General features: G+C 40.1%; 1 protein-coding gene across 7 annotated transcripts in view; it reads right to left on the bottom strand.

Moving 5' to 3' along the window:
- Positions 1–781: 781 nt before the first annotated feature.
- LOC148036563 (uncharacterized) overlaps positions 782–16918 on the bottom strand; it is a 51791-nt gene continuing 35654 nt past the window's right edge. For 4 of the 7 annotated variants that reach the window (XM_087678550.1, XM_087678555.1, XM_087678553.1 and 1 more), the window contains 6 exons: positions 3608–3736; positions 3243–3419; positions 2919–3059; positions 2619–2813; positions 2455–2526; positions 1507–1969 (listed from right to left, as the gene is read on the bottom strand). In XM_087678550.1, coding sequence (XP_087534676.1) covers positions 1823–1969; positions 2455–2526; positions 2619–2813; positions 2919–3059; positions 3243–3419; positions 3608–3736 — 861 coding nt within the window. In that variant the 3' untranslated portion in view covers positions 1507–1822. Of the gene's footprint in view, positions 1319–1405; positions 1481–1505; positions 1970–2454; positions 2527–2618; positions 2814–2918; positions 3060–3242; positions 3420–3607; positions 3737–16918 lie in introns of those variants that run through there. The other 3 variants (XM_087678548.1, XM_087678552.1, XM_087678551.1) reach the window with 2 other exon arrangements.

The raw sequence follows: 16918 nt of genomic DNA, 5'->3' as shown, positions 1-16918 counted from the left end.
AATTGTGTTGTTTGGGACTATGACGTTGATTGGGTAGGTTCTATACATGATTGGAATTTTTTTTAACATGCAAGCCTAGGGAAACGATGCACAAAAAGCTCTGGGACATTACTGTCTACTAGGCGATTGTGCTTTTCCTACATGCTTTTGAATGCTTCCTCCTTTCAAGGGTAGTAAGGATGGACTATCTCCGAAACGCTATTATTGAAATTACATACAATCAAGTACTTGTATGCCAATTGAAAGGGCATTTGACATCCTTAAAACGTGATTTCATATATTGTTGAAAAGATGTGACATGCTTTTACAAAATGTCCCGAAGATGGTGGCAACATGTCTTGTTCAACATAATATATGCATTGTGCATGGAGATAGTTTTAAGGATGCATGGATACGTAAAGCAACAACAAAACTTGAGAAAGTAATGCACCTGGTGGATTAGCAAAGATTGCTATACTAACAAACACAAGTACCACGCAAGTAATACAAAGAGCTCAATCAGCGGAGCCAACACCAAAGGCAAGCCATCCTAGGGGGTATCTCGAAGAGAGAACATTGTTCGAGCCATGTTTCGACAGAGAGAAAACGCAAATGTGAAAATAGTCTTTGGTGATTCTGACTCTACAAAGGAAATCGACGACGAAGACAACAGTGAGTAAACTTCCGTAGCATCTGCAATGCATATGGAAAGGTAGAAAGAGAGGTGGTGTGCTAAAAAATTCTCCCTCTTTTCACCTTTTCACAGAGAGCTAGATAAAGCCATGCCTCAACAGCATGGAAAGGTAAAATCAGATATTCAAATAATAATTATTATGTCAATAACAATCAACATCCATAACATCCCTTTATTCATATGTGATTCGAGAAGTGTATAAGTGGTGGCCAGTGTATAAACGATTGCGAATGCGAACAGAAGACAGACGGACACTTATTGACCAGAAAAAGTGTCTACCCCCTAGTGTGTAAGCAGGTGGCGGACAAGTGACCACCTAAGTCAACTTTCCCTGTGCCCACCAACTAGGCGCAGATTGGGCAGACAACAGCAATGTGTAACCAACCTTAGGCACAAGCCTCGTGCATGTGAATTCGACTCGCGTGAGTTGTTATAGTCCAAGTTAATGGTGTGTGGAGGGGTCATTGGAATTTAGACCCCGAGAAAAGTACAACTCCAGGCAGAGTCGATGTAGTACCTCTAAATATAGAGGCACTTGGTGAACTAGTTCGAGTCCATGTGTGGCACGTTTCTCTCCTCACACGATTCTTCTCCTTCTCCCCAGGCAGCTCTCCTCTCCCTCAGCAACAGTCCTTTGCTCTCCTCCTGCAGACACGGTTCCCATCAAAACCTAGACTTGCCGCAATGTTGAAGTTAGTCTCTCTCCACTGTGAAGGTAGAAGGTCGATAGACCTGTGCAGGGCTCGTCTCATACATATAGACATAGATGGTATAGAAGTATCATCCAAAAAAAAGTTGTGTGCACGCCTGCAGAAAAAGAGAGGCCGCATCAAGTCACAATCGTTGAAGATTTTATTTTCTAACATTAACAAAGAACAGTGAAAAATCCAGGGGTGCTGATCAAGCACCAAGTCCGTAAAAGCCCAACGCTATCTTGTATAAAATTGCAGCAGCGGATTGTTGCTTTCAATACACCTGAATGCCTTTAAACAGCATCAACCTTTCGATGGTATGGCTGTACAAGATTATGTTTTCAAAATACAAAATGACCGATTGACCCCTGAATTCAAGGGGATTTCATTGCAGTGATTGCCTTGTTAAGGTACAGTACTTTGTGCTGGTATTCTGTTAGGAGTGAACTGTGTAAGTTTACAGAGAAGCTACTGTCTTTTCATGGGCAATGGAATTGTGTTGCCCTATGTGTCTACCTCCAAACCGGCGCAATGAAGAAGGGTCAACTCCGGCCTTGTGTGCAGCCATTATCCCCAAAGCCTCCCAGTAATTAGCTGCACGAACCTGCATGCCAACATAATCTCTCTCTCTCTCTCTCTCTCTCTCTCTGAGCTGAGACCTCTCCAGCATAACCGTATCATAGAGATGCAGCAAAGCAGGAGAGCTGGAACTTGTATACAGTGATAGCATTATCTTTTTGTTTGATTTCTACTTGTTTATCCATGAAAACAGATATCACGAATCAAGTGGTGCTCATCATTGTCTCATAGTCATGTTGCTTGCTTGCTCTGTGTGTGTGTGTGTGTGTGTGTGTGTGTGTGTGTGTGTGTGTGTGTGAACTAAAGCTCAATGAAGGAAAGCATGAGGCACAGTCTGCCTGTGAGCTGCCATCCACACTTCCCATATATGTATTAAAGTGACTTAATGACAATTACTATTTAGCTCGGGCACGTGAAGACCTGTAGCTATCTTCTTATTGGGAAATCACATGGCCATTGTCCTATAGAACAAATTAACTATTAGACTTAGTCAAGGCTATCGAAGCATACCACGTCCAGCTGCAGTTTCTCAGGGGTATCATCTAGCACTGTTATGTTCTCTTCTACGGCAATCAGGAGCGGCTGCATTATGACCAAAAAAATCACGTTATGAATATTGAGGCTAATTGGCTTATTATGCACATTTCCCAATGTAGAAGCTTCATACTGCATACCTTATGTCGTTGCTTGCTGAAAGCAAGAGTTCCAGCACCTCCACATGCATTGATAGGAATAATTACCGAATCTATATCATTTGCCCAAATACAACCTTGTACTGGAGCACTTTGCCCAATCCCAGTGTTCCTTGTAACATATTGAGGAGCCCTTGTGAGCCCAGCAAGAACTGATGGCAAGAACGTGTATCCAATCTGTGGAACACAGATGAAGTCAGACCTGAGCTTAAATGTTGTCTCCAATTCCTTCATCAATTATGGGACACAACACATTTTTTTAAAAATTACTTGAAGAATCACCTCTTCAGCAGCAGATCTGGGAGAAATAGAGGGATCCAGAGGTAAGGGGGGAAGAGCAGGTGCATGTGCACAGGGAATTTGAAACCTTTCCACAATCATGTGACTAATTACTGCCTCGACACCAGCTAGAGCATCTACTCCCTGCCAAGACAACATTCCTTGCTCAAAACGAAGCTCTCTAAAGAACAGATCTGAAGTTTTTGACACAAGTAGTATTTCTCAAAGTCTATGATTAGATAGCTGTCCTGAACCTATTGGTATCTGGTACTACAAGTACAGAATACAAGTTTTTATATCCTTAGAGATGTAGTAGGAAGAGCATACTTGCCCTTGGCGATAGTCACTGATCTCTTCTATACCATCATCTGGAAATCGAGCAACTACAGCAATGGCATTCACATCTGTATGTGTCACTAAAGTGTCCACAGCTCTCAAGAGTGAGTCAGGATGACACAGACAACCTGTAGACTGGCCTGTTGTGGTATCTATCCATTTCTTTACCTGCAAGGAAAGCATCAAATCAATCAACGAAAATAATAATCCAACTGAAACATCCCCACACACACACACACACACACACACACACATAAAAACCTTAAGTGCACTGATCAGATCACTAGACCAGACCCCAAAGTAGACAATGAAGAACAGTGTTCAAGCGAACCAATTGAAGCAGATGAGTAACATACCCCCAATGGCATATCTGTGAGAATGTGCTCAGCAATGGGCAAACCAAGTGATGCATGGGCTGCATCAGCAACTTGAAGATGCCGCAATTGTAGATCTCGTTCAATTCCGGAGTCCAAGACAAGTCCAATCTGAATTTACATATGTGGAACTTTCAGCCTTTAGGAGTTGATACTAAATCCTGCACTTACAAAAATTAATGGAAAAGATACAGCAGTACAATAGCCCAATTTTTCTATTTATGTCACAGTAGTCCTTCACATGTGAGTAATAAACTGTTCACTGATATATTTGTGCATTTGCAAGCTGCAATGAGAGATGACCATTCAATGCAACACTATGGATGAAGATTTCACTGTGGGCTCCTTTCAAATGTCTTCCACATTGAAAATGGAGATACAATCATTCATCACCTTGTTCATTGAAAACCATTTAATGGATGACATCATTCTCAAATCTCTTAACATTAGATAAACCAGCAGAACGTTTGTGGAAAGTATGGCATGGGTAGAGGCTCCAACTTGCCTAGCATCAAAACTCAAAGTTTGGCATACTGAAAATGCTTCACACACCAATGAACTCCCTGCTTCAGCCTTCACTCTAGGTAAAGTAGCCTCCTCACCCCCTCACCACAATGTTGCGCTAGAAGAGTGCTTCAATTACATACAAGAACTCCCCACCACACAATATGCATGGGCCAAACAGCTCACATATAGATTTTGTAGGCCATGTGGTGGACTATGCGTAGATGCCCTTTGATCCATGATCTGGGCTCCCTAAGCATTTAAAGTGTCATTAAATGCAGTTGTTGCCCCTAGTGTCCTAACACTAAGTGACACTAGGCTTAGGGTTTCCTATGATGGTTATCTGGGGATGAGTGCGGTTTGTGGGGATGAGTGCCCAATGAAATGCAAGTCAGAAGTGGAGCAGCAGTAGTGTTGAGTGTGAGAGAGAGAATCCCAAGATGAGTGTACCAGCTTGTTACGATACAAAAAGAATAAAATGTATTTATATGTTAGGGTACAAATAAGGGTGTGTTCACACACGTATAAGTTTATACATGGAGACTAAGGGACTTTACACCCAACAGCCTCCCACTTAAAGGCCGGAAGTGGTACCTGTAACTTAGTCAACTCCCACTAATCGAATGCAATGCTCATGCTGAGCCTTTGCAAGCCTCTTAGTGAGAACATCTGTAGGGTTATTTGGGTTTTGACCTTAGTCAATGTGACAAGACCATAATCCAAGACTTGTCGAACGAAGTGGTGCCGAACATCTATGTGTTTGGTACGTGCATGAAACATGGCATTCTTAGCCAAACATACTACACTCTATCTATCACAACCAAGTACTAGAGTACATGAAGAGAGACCAAAATCTTCGACCAAACGATCAAGTCAAATAGCTTCCTTAGAAGCTTCTGTTATTGAAATATAATTAGCCTCAATAGTACTCAATGCCACAATTTTCTGCAACCTTGAACACAAAGAGATAGCCCCACCAGCCAAAGTACCCACTAGTAGATTTCCTAGTGTCAAGCTCTCCTACCATGTCTAAATCACAAAATCCCTGCAACTCTAGTGTACCATAGCATATACACTTCTGTTGTATACCTAAGTAACTGAATATACATTTCAACTATGAGGCTTAGCATCAGCCATATTAAACCTGTCAAGTACTTTGCTAATGTACTTGTCCTGTGAGAGAAACAAGTGCTGTGCTCTTATCTCTTTTAATGCGCATGCCCAAAATGTGTTCAACTGCACCCAAATCTTTCATTGAGAAGGCTGAACTCAGCTGCCTTTTAAGAGCATACAGAGTACTATTATACTTTCCTGCAATCAACATGTTATCCACATATAAGACCAACACAATAAGGCTTCCATCATCTACCTTTTTAGTGTACAAGCACTGATCTACATGACTGCATTTAAATCCACGGCTGAGCATAAAGGTGTCAAACTTTTTATACCATTGTCTAGGGGCTTGTTTCAACCCATATAAGCTGCATTTCAACTTACAAACCAAATGCTCTTTCCCTAGAATAGCAAAACCTTCGAGTTGTTTCATGTACAACTCTTCATCCAAGCCACCATGAAGAAAAGCAATCTTCACATCCATTTGATCCAACTCTAAATCCAAGGATGCAATGAAAGCAAACAAAACACAAAGCATAGTCATCTTCACCACTGGTGAAAAAACCTCCTAGAAGTCTATGCCTTTCTTTTGTGTATAGCCCTTAGCAACCAAATGTGCCTTGTACTTGGGCTTTCCATCATTACATTTCACCTTGTAAACCCATTTGTTAAGGATAGCTTTCCTATCCTTGGGCAAAGGTACAAGCTCCCATGTGTCATTTGCATACAAAGACTTTCTCTCTTCCTATATAGCAAGCTCCCACTTTCTCTTGTTTTCACATGACTGTGAATATCTAAATGTCAAAGGCTCACCTTTATCAATCAATAAAATGCAATCCAAAGATGGCTAAAACCTCTGGGGCTGCCTTCTGACATGTGTAGACCTTCTTATCCAATGATCTGTATTGTTACGCAATGGGTCTACATCCTCAAGTATGTGCACACCATCACCTGGTGGCTGATTTTCAGCATTTTCTTGCTGTTGTATCTTGTTTTCAGCATGTTCTTCTTGCTGTCCTATTCCATCCTGTGCATCTATTTGCTGTCCATTATCTTCTAGCTATAGCACAATAGATTGTTACTCATTTTCAGCATCAAAATGAACAAAATCTTCAACTAATGGCTGCTGAATGGTGGGTTGTTCATGCTGAAATTTGACCTTCTTTTTGTCAAGGTCACCTTGTGTAGCATGTTTCAACAACTTTGCCTCATTAAATACTACGTCTGGGTTGCATACTATCTTATTGCCCTAAGGAAGCCAAACTCTATAACCCATCTCTCCCTCATCTCCATATCCCATGAAGATGCCCTTGATGGAATAAATGTCTAGTTTATCTTTCAGCCATGCCATTTGGTGCAGGATTATAAGGGGTTGTCAACTCTCTCTTAATACCATGCATCTCACAAAAGTTTTTAAACTCATTAGAAACATACTCCCCCCATTGTCCGTTCTTATAGCTTTTAACTTAAGCCCTTTCTGTGTGGTAATAAAAGCATGAAACCTTTTAAAGGCATCCAACACTTCCTTTTTACTCTTTAACACAAACACCCATGACTTTCTACTGAAATCATCAATAAAGGTAACAAAGTATCGTGCATCCCCATATGAAACAACAGGCATAGTGCACACATCAGAGTATACTAAATCAAGAGTATTGGACTTCTTAACACCACCAGAGTAATAAGGAGACTTCACATGTTTTCTATATATACAATCATTACAAAAGCCAAGACCAGAGCCTTTTATATCAAATCTCCCTAAAGACGAGAGAACTTGAAGGCCTTTCTCGCTCATATGGCCAAGTCTTTTGTGCAAAAGTTCCATCTATAAATGAACTTAAGCCACAGCCAAGAACTTTCCAAGTAATGCTTTACAATGCAAATAGTACAAAGTCCCCTTTTTGCTGCCCTTAACAATCAGCATAGAGCCCTTGTGGACCTTCCAAGATCCACCATCAAAGGTAGTAAAATATCCTCTTTCATCAAGTTGCCCAATTGACAATAGACTTTTCTTTATGCCAAGTACATATTTGATATCCTATAAAATAAGCTCTTGGCTATTTTCAAGGGCCAAGTGAATGGTACCTACACCCTCTATCTCACATGCATAGTTATTGCCCAAGTAAACCTTGCCTAGGCAACTTGCAGTGTATTTAGAAAATGACTCCAAAGAGGGAGTAATATGAAAAAAGGCACTGTTGTCAACTATCCATGATTGGGACAGCCCATCATGAGCTGAAAATAAAGCATCAATCACCTCCTTTTTGGTAATGTGTATATCACCTGTGGCTACCATAATATCTGCAGCATTGCATCAGGTTGTAACAAGTCTCTCTCCAATCTTCAATGACCAAACTAGATGTACCATTTGCCTTTGCAACTTCTTTTGAGGGAGAGCTGTCATCATCTTTCTTGTCATCCTTTTTTTTCTTTCCTTCTTGTTTCTTTCTTCTTGCTCTTTTTTGTAGGACTGACAATCCGGCTTTTTATACCCTTTACCCCCACACTGATAGCAAGTACCATCTTGTTGTTTACCCTTGCTTTTACTCCTACTTTTTCCTTTATTTGTTGCATTACCCCTCTTCTCTGACCTGCCTCTAAGATAATAGGCTAAACCACTACTTTCTCCACCACTGGACTTTCTTTTAATCTCCTCATCGAGAATAGAGCCCCTAAGATCATCAAAGGTTAAAGCAAGGTTGTTGCTCAGTAAAACAACCAAAGACTCCCAACCATCAGGCAAAGTCATCAACAAGAAAATAGCTTTCAATTTATCATTGAAAAGCAGCAAACTAGAGTCCTGCAACCGTCTCAAAATCCCCGTGAAAGCACTCAAATGCTTAGATATTGGCTTAGACTCATCCAACTCCATGTTCACAAGCTTGCGCATGAGATGCACTTGATTCATTGAATTTGTATTTTCATAAGTATCCATGAACTTTTTCTGTATCAAGATACTTAATGTCTGTTAGTACATCATTAGATACAACCATTTTAATGTATGCAATGGCCTTTTTGTTGAGTCTAGCCTAATCCTCATCTATCATAGCTACAGGCTTGGTTTCCAAGAGAGTATCATCACAGTTCGTGAGAAACAAAATGCCTTGCATCCTGTCCTTCCACAGATCAAAGCCAGTGCCATCAAACCTCTTGATTTCAAGAAGGGATTTAGTGTCAATGCTACTAGAAGCATTAGTCGCCATTGTTCAGCAAAGTGCCAAGTACCAATGCCGTATTTTATGACAAGAAATAACTGGCTGAATATTCAGCTAATTTCAGCCCAAATTTTTAGGAAATAAGAGCAAGATTTGATCCAAATACACATACAGTAGTAGAGAGAATGCCTTCATCAATATAATTGAGATTTCAACATACATTCCATGCATACATCACTGCAAGGTGACTCCCACTTCAGCAATATCACCAAAAAATACATCTACAACAATCCCAAATCTACAAATGATCATTACTGTTGCACCATGAATATTCAACGATACATCAACTCAATAGGAGCTGCCCAACATGTGTATTGCATACATATGTGCCCTAGAGCACTTCTGATACATAAAAAACCACCAACATTCTCTACAATTTCTCCAAAATCTCACAAGTGGGAGATAATAAACTCGAATTACACTGCTTACAGCTCCAAGATCGCTTTTCTCCAAAATCTCACAAGTGGGAGATAATAAACTCGAATTACACTGCTTTACAGTGCCGAGATTGCTTCAGCGATATCCCCAAAGTGCATTTCACACATCAATTTTGCCAAAATTCACAAATTTCAGCAAAAGCCCCAAAATTTTGCTGACCAATCTGCCCCGATTGCATTAATACATGTTCCCAAGAGCATAGAACATGTAAATTTAGCAAAATTTCACAAAATTTTGCAAAAGCCCCAAATTTATTGGGCCCTAATGTGCACCAATATCAGTAAATCCGGCTTAGTTCACTGATACATGAAAATCCCCAAAAATTTCAAAGCCAATGGGCACAATTTCTGAAATTTCTGGGTCCAATGTCATTGTTGCTGCATGAACAGCACCAAATCTGGGAAAAGCCCCAAATTTTTAAGCACAATTTTGTAAACTGTGCTTGCATGTGCGAACCCCCATTAGTGAGTAGAGGGTCTACTTGATTTAAAAAATTTTAAAAAAATAACAACTCTGGCCTGAAATGTGCCGACGTGACCAGCGTGACCTGTCAAAGGATGTCAACTGTTGTCCTGCTTGTCAGATCTGACTGTTCCCATGTCATGCTGACTCCCGCCTGGTCACGCTAACTGCCGCTGACTGCCGCCTTGTCTACCTGGTCACACTGATTGCCGCATGGTCTCTGCCAGGTCACATCAGCTGTCGATGAGCTATCACCAGCTGAAGACAATGTCGCTTGCCTACAAAAGTGACGGCCCACCTCCTCCTTCAAGCGGCGCACTGAAACTGACCTGCATGGTCCTCCCAAAACACGCACACCTTAGCCGCAACTCTGATACCAACTTGTGGGGATGAGTGCACAATGAGAATGCGAGTCAAAAGTGAAGCAGCAGCAATGTTGAGTGTGAGAGTGAGAGAATCCCAAGATGAGCTTACCAACTTGTCACAATACACAAAGAACAAAATGTATTTATATGTTAGGGTACAAATAAGGGTGTGTTCACACCCGTATAATTTTATACATGGAGATTTTGGGACTTTAGACCGGAAGGGACTTTACACTCAACAAGTTAAGCTGTTAGGGTTTCATTTTTTATTATTTAAGGACACTTCGTACCTCACTTGCACAAGTGTGTAGCATTATTCACTGTGATTGACTTGAGCATTGTACTCTCTTTCACTCATTAATACATTGCTTCTCATTCATGATCAAGTATCGTTGTGCATTGATTATTTCTTTCATTCTCATTCATTTTTCATTAAATTAATTGCACAATTGCTTCATGCTTGGGCCAACAGTGTATCAAAGCCACTTTCCTTTGTCGCCCTCGCCATCGCTCGCAATCGTTCACCACGAGCCATCGCCATTGACCTCCTCCCGCTCGGCCAGTTGCCCCACAGGCCATTGTCACCGCCATTCAGTCTCTTCTATCTTCGCCCAAAGCTCCCCAGCAATCTTTGGGACGTGTCTACCCAATTGTGGCACCCTGCATGCAGCAAACATTTGTCGAACTGGATAGATCGCTGCCCTGATTACGTAGCTGGCCCAAATCCCCTCACCCTTCAAGTTACCACCTGGGATCCACCGCCTAAAGCCACGTTGGACAGCATGCCACCCTGTGATCTAGCACACTACCGTTCACCAACCAATACACTACTTGACCTACGCGCAATAATGACAGCTAGCCTGCCATGCCTCATACTTGAAACGCTACCTGTTCACCACGTCATGCTTGAACCAGGAGAGCCGCCACATGCCTCGACAGTCGACTACTTTGCCAATTCATCGTGTCACCTCCGACATCGCAACAAGTCGATTATCGGATGCCCTATTGTCTCTCTCCCAACAATGTCAACATCAAGGAATACATTATTCTATTATTTCTCTTAATTTTCAGCAAGCCCCAGTTCACGTCTACTACCCCATCTAGGCACAAATTGTGCCAAATTTAGGAGTTTTAGCCAAACTGACTCAATTTAATCCAAATTTCATCAAAATTCAGAGATTTTACATCAATTTTGCTAAATTCTTCATTGAATCAAAGAAATTCGACATATGCTCTTTATCACATTTGGGGCTTTTCATCAAATTGATCAAATTCCACTTCAATTTTGCCATTGGATTTGGGGTTTTTCAAGAATTTGGCATTCTTTATTGACATTGAGTCTCAAATCATCATTAGCCACAACATTCGACATCTTTTGGGTGAAATTTTCACAAAATTTGTCAATTTTCTTTTCAATTTCTTGACAATTTTTGGGGCTTTTCACCATTTCAACTCAATTTCACCCCAATTTCTTCAAAAAATTTGTGGCTTTTCTAAACTTCATCAAAATTCATCAATATCGAGGCTCAATTCACCTTGAGGTGTGGTATTTGATAACATTTGGATAAAAAATTTATTCAAAATTCTTCAATTTCTCTTCAAATCTTCGAGTCAAATTTGGGGCTTTTGCCCATTTCCACCACCAAGGCACCCAAAATTTGGGGCTTTTGTCTCTAGCCCTTGACGTGCTCCAAAATCATATTATTTGGCTGCTAGCCTTGTTTTTTCCTAACATTGAAAACATTTTATCATTCCAGCATATTATTGGGCGAATTTTCAATATATTTTGCTGCTATCCGCATTATTGGAGCACTTTCAGCCATTAATCTCCAATTTCAGCATATTGCTAATTACCGCCTTGATCAAGCAATATTTTATTTCTGAAAATAATTATTTTCTACATATTTTTCTCTCTCCTCAACAAAAATAAGCAAGAGAAATTATTATTCTCCATATTATTTGACTTCATTGAGGCAGACAACAACTCTTCTATCAGTGATTTATTATTATTTCGGCATATATTCTCTTTCTTCACTTGGAAAATATCATTTTATTGCTGAATTCCACTCATGACCAGCAATAATAATGATATATTGGGCATGCTTGGCGCCGACGACAAGCTCCACGGCACCAATTACCCGATGCGGGCTTACATGATGCGACATGTTCTTGTCACGAAGAATCTATGGCATATTGCGAATGGCACCAAGCAAAGGCCAACCTCCTCAATACCACTACCACCTCCAGCCTCCTCACTGCGAGGTGGCTCTCATGATGCTGAGTCTTTTTCTCCTTCAACGCCTCCCACTCAAGATCATATACTATGGGATGGCCATGACGCCCAAGCCTACACCCTAATTGGTTTATCCATGAAGAGAGCCATCATTCCACACATCCGATCATGCAAGACATCCAAGGATGCATAGCAAAAGCTTACATCATAGCATGGATCGCTTATGAAACCAGTCGTCCTTCTCGAATAGGGTGGTAAATTACCTAATTAAGCACTAATTACAGCAATCATAAAATTTACGTAAACTGAAAATGCACATTTTACCGCTTTAATCTTCAACATTGAACACCCTATTGACCCCAAAATTGGCACCCCTTGCAGTATTTATCTATCTTATATTGCAAATTGAAGGAGTACAACTAAGATCCTCTAATCTCCTCCACTAATACAAGGTGCCTCTTGCTGTCAAACTGACTAGCAAGCCTCCAAATCAATTTTCCCCTTGGTTTGCTTGGAGATTGGCCTTCACCCTGCTCCTTGAAATATAAATTCAACCCCAAATCTGATATTGGCTGGTTAACCTCTTGAATCTCCTTGAAATTTCTCAATTTCAACTGCTCGAATTCAAGTCCTGGGCCCTCAATTCTGAGCTCGCATCTCGACATGGCTATCAAAACCCTAATTTCTGCTATAAATTAGGGTTTACAACAAAGATTCACTGAAAACTCTTCCTCTGATGGCTCAAATTGCTAGAAATGCTAAGAGAACTTGAGAAATGGCTAGGGGATGAGAGAGACTATTGTAGATAGAGAAATTTCAGAGTTTCATTGCAAGAAACGTTGAAATGCTACTACTACCCTGCTTAAACAGCCATGGAAGCTATCATCTATAGCTTAGGACCACCAAAAAGACTTTTGCCCCTGCCTGTATTCTATCACCTACAACAGAAGGACCTTGGGCTGCTATCACCTACTCTTGGAGGGCTCCAAATTACTATCACTTGCTATAGGACTAGTTGTGGTGGTTGCAAATCATATCAACAGCATCTTCTTGCTCTCTAATAGTCTCATTTTCTCTCACAATGGCTAAAATAGACTTCCACCAACCCCTAAAAACGTTTTTTCCACTTGCATAGGCAAGTTTTGCCAAGTGACAACCTTATAATCCCATTTTTCAGCATTATCCAACTTATTTAAAAAAATGTAATTTCTTTTGAAAATTAGTTTTCTAAATATTAATTCTAAAAATTAATTTAATAATCATTCTAGTGCTCAAAATTTTAATTTTACCGACCAATAATTAAATTAGCTAGGCCAATTTGTCTTCCAAGTATCCTTAAGTGATTATTAACCCTTAGACCGGTATTAATTAATTGATGCCTAGTCTCTATTGTCACCATCGGTATTAGTGGCCAATAAATTGGTCTAGGCAAAAATTTGACACCGGATACCACCTAGTACCCATTAGTCATAACTTATTACAACTTTTGCCTTTGGCATCCATTGCATCCTTAAGGTCATTGGCTTGTTACCATGAAATAAGTGCCATGTGCATAACATATGCTAACAACCTTGCACATTTGACTAATAACTTAATCAATGTTATCGACAAGATTAAAGCATCTCAAAATTTCACGTCCCCGTGACAGGTTACCTACATAAGCAACTGAAAGATGTTCACATGAAAGAAGGTAACATGGATGCTTATCTCACAAGTATCAAAGATCTTATTGAGCAGTTATTAAACATTGATAAAGAAGTCCTTGATAGTCAGCTTGTTTCTGTCACTATTAATGGTTTACCGGAGTCATATCAAGGTTTTACTACAACCATGCAATTGGTAACTATGGGTAACCATGTTACCTATAGTTTGGATCAGCTTGTGTCTCTTTTGTTGTAGGAAGAACAAAGCCGACTCAACCGCAATGCTACCATAGGAACTGAACAAACTTTTTCCACCCATCATCATGGAAAACCCAAACCCAAGGTAAAAAACAAGGTTGTTGGGCATGTTGGTCACCCTTCTTCTTCCACCCCTTCTACATTAAAGACACCCTTCCATGTTGATCTATCCTCTTCCAATCCTCCCAAAGGTACATTCAACTAACCTAAAAGATGTAATTATTGTTAAAAGACAAGGCACAATATCACTGCGTAAGTGCATTGCATTGGAGAAGAATAAGAAGAAGGAATCCGGTCTTACTCTTACACATGAGACTATGAACTATTCTCAGTCTAAGGATTATACTTTTTTCATTCAATGTCAGCATAATCCTTCTATTCATGATGCTTGTTTTTCTATTACTAATGCGTCTTCTACTTGGTATTTCCACAATGGTGCATCTAAGCACATCACCTCTTATCGAACATTATTTTCATCTCTCTCTGATGTACCGTGAGGGTGGGTATAGTTATGTGCACTAACAATGCCTCTTACACAGTTAAAGGTATTGGACAAGTGCAAGTTGTCTCTGTCAAGCACTCCTTTGACATTGCATGATGTTCTCTATGTACCCGCCATCAAGAAGAATGTTCTTTTCATTTCAGCCATTGCAACTTCAAGGTTTCGCATCATTTTTTATGGCTCTCAATGTGCGGTATATGATGATCAAGTTTCTTCTTCCATTGTCTTGATAGGCACCCTTACTAAAGGTCTCTTATCGTCTTGATACTTATGATCAGCAACTTGCTAAAAATCCTATTGACAGTGCCTTATTATTTTCATGATACACATTTATGGCATCAAAGGCTTGGTCACATTAACTATTGAGCATTGATGCAACTCCACTCAAAGGACATGGTCAAAGATCTTCCAAAAAATCACTTGCCATCAAATCACATTTGCGAAGGTTGTTTACTTGGTAAGATGTATCGATTCTCCTTTCCTAAGGATTGATTCTCATAGTTTTTCACCATCTATTTTGATCTTCTTCACAGTGATGTTTGTGGTCCTATGCGGACCAAATCCATTGGTGGATTTCTATATTTTGTAATATTCATAGATAACAAATCTCAATTCACTTGGGTATTTGGGCTGAAATCCGAGCCTGAAGTCTTCCCTTGCTTCAAAACTTTTATTGCTATGGTAAAAAACCAAAGCAGCTTTCGCATTTGGGCCCTTCACATCGACAGGAGCAATTAATAACTTTCCAAACAGTTTGTAGAGTATCTTGCATGTCAAGATATTCATCATCAATGCACTGTTCCTTACTCCCCACAATAAAATGGAGTAGTGAAACGGAAGAATAGGTCACTTATGGAGATAGCAAGATGCATGTTGAAGAGTAAGAATTTACCTATTTCTTTTTGGTTTAATGTTATTCTATGTGCTGCTTATATTTTGAACAAGTATCCCACAAGAGCTTTACGCACCATCACTCCTTGAAACCAACCTTCCTCCTTGGATAGGGTGGTAAATAGCCTCATTAAGCACTATTTACAACAGTTAACAAATTCACAAAACTGAAATGCACACTTTACCATATAATCTTGGACATTGGACATCCTGTTGGCCCCAAAATTGGCGCCCCTTTTAGTATTTATTTAACTTAATTAAAGAAGAAGTTGATGTATAATGGGATTCTCCCAATCCCTTTCGGTATTCCAACTCCCCTTGCTGTCCAAAATGACCAGAAAGCCTTCAATCTGATTTGCCCCTTGATTCGGACAGCCAATTGGCCTTCACCCGCTTTGATGGAGATGGAAAATGCCCCAAATTCATTGATTTCTTGGTCCCTCCATCTCAATTTGATTGAAAATAGCTTCAGTCTTGTTGAATCCAAGTCTCAGAGCTTCCAATTTCTAGCATGCTTCCCAAGACTACTGGTAAACCCTAATTTCTGCTCTGCTGATTAGGGTTTACAGCAGAGAAATCTGAAATTTCTCAGCCTCTGGTGATCTCAATGTTGTAATCTTCGGAGCAATGCTGTAGAAAGGCTAGGAGATGAGAGAGAATGCTGAGGAGAAGAAAATTCACACTTTCTTCACGAAGAACTAAAGAACGTATGTCATTTACTACTGCTGCCCTGTCTCAACAGCTTGTAGATGCAAAGAACTGAAGAAAATTGGTCATTTACTGTTGCTGCCCTATCTCAACAGCCTGTAGATGCTGTCAACTGTTGTCGATAGGTCTTCTCCTGCCCCCAGCTTCCTCAAAAGGTCCTCCAATGGTTGCAAATCAAACCAACATCTCCTCCCTCTCTCTCGCAGCCTGAATACACTAAAAATGCATCTCTCCAATCTCTAAAGGCGTTTTTAAGTTTTATATGGGCATTTTTGACAAGTGGCAACCTTTCCAAATGGTTTTTCTAGCATTATCCAAATTAAATATTGATTTTCAGTCTTTAAATACTGAAAATTAATCTAATAATTATTTCGGTATCCTAAAAAATAATTTGACTGGCCAATAATTAAATTGGCTAGGAAACTTCCATTCTCGAGTGTCTCAGCGTCGTCTTTGACGATCATATTGGCGTTAGGTACCATTAAACGCCACTTCTCTAGTGTCACCAATGGACGCTTATGGCCAAATGAATGACCTAGGCCAACAATTGGCACCAGATACCATCAAGTACCAATGCAGCATTTATAACAACTTTTGCTTTTGACATCCTGTGATTTCTTTGGGTCCTGGACTCATAAATTTGCTCTAAGCCCAGTTACACCTCACATGTGCAACATTTACTTAACCATGTGATTAAAAATTAATCCACATGTTAAGTGAGGTTTCAAAAATACATGTCCTCATGACACTCCTTATGAGGTATGGATTGGCTCCGAGCCTTCTCTCTCTCGTATGAGGATCTTAAGGTCATTGGTGTATGCTCATGTGCCTTTTCAGAAAAGGCATAAGCTAGATGATAAGGTTGTTCACTACATATTTATTGGATATAACGTATATTGAACAACTTCTTCAATACATTAAGTTTAAGGATTGTAAGCATGTGTCTACTCCCTTGGAGCCT

Source organism: Lygodium microphyllum, chromosome 5, assembly GCF_053477565.2.
Source record: "Lygodium microphyllum isolate KBCC chromosome 5, Lygodium_microphyllum_v1.1.10, whole genome shotgun sequence".
In the NCBI taxonomy this organism is placed as follows: domain Eukaryota; kingdom Viridiplantae; phylum Streptophyta; class Polypodiopsida; order Schizaeales; family Lygodiaceae; genus Lygodium; species Lygodium microphyllum.
The sequence above is the reverse complement of the archived record's forward strand: the minus strand, read 5'-3'. Positions and strand labels throughout refer to the sequence as shown.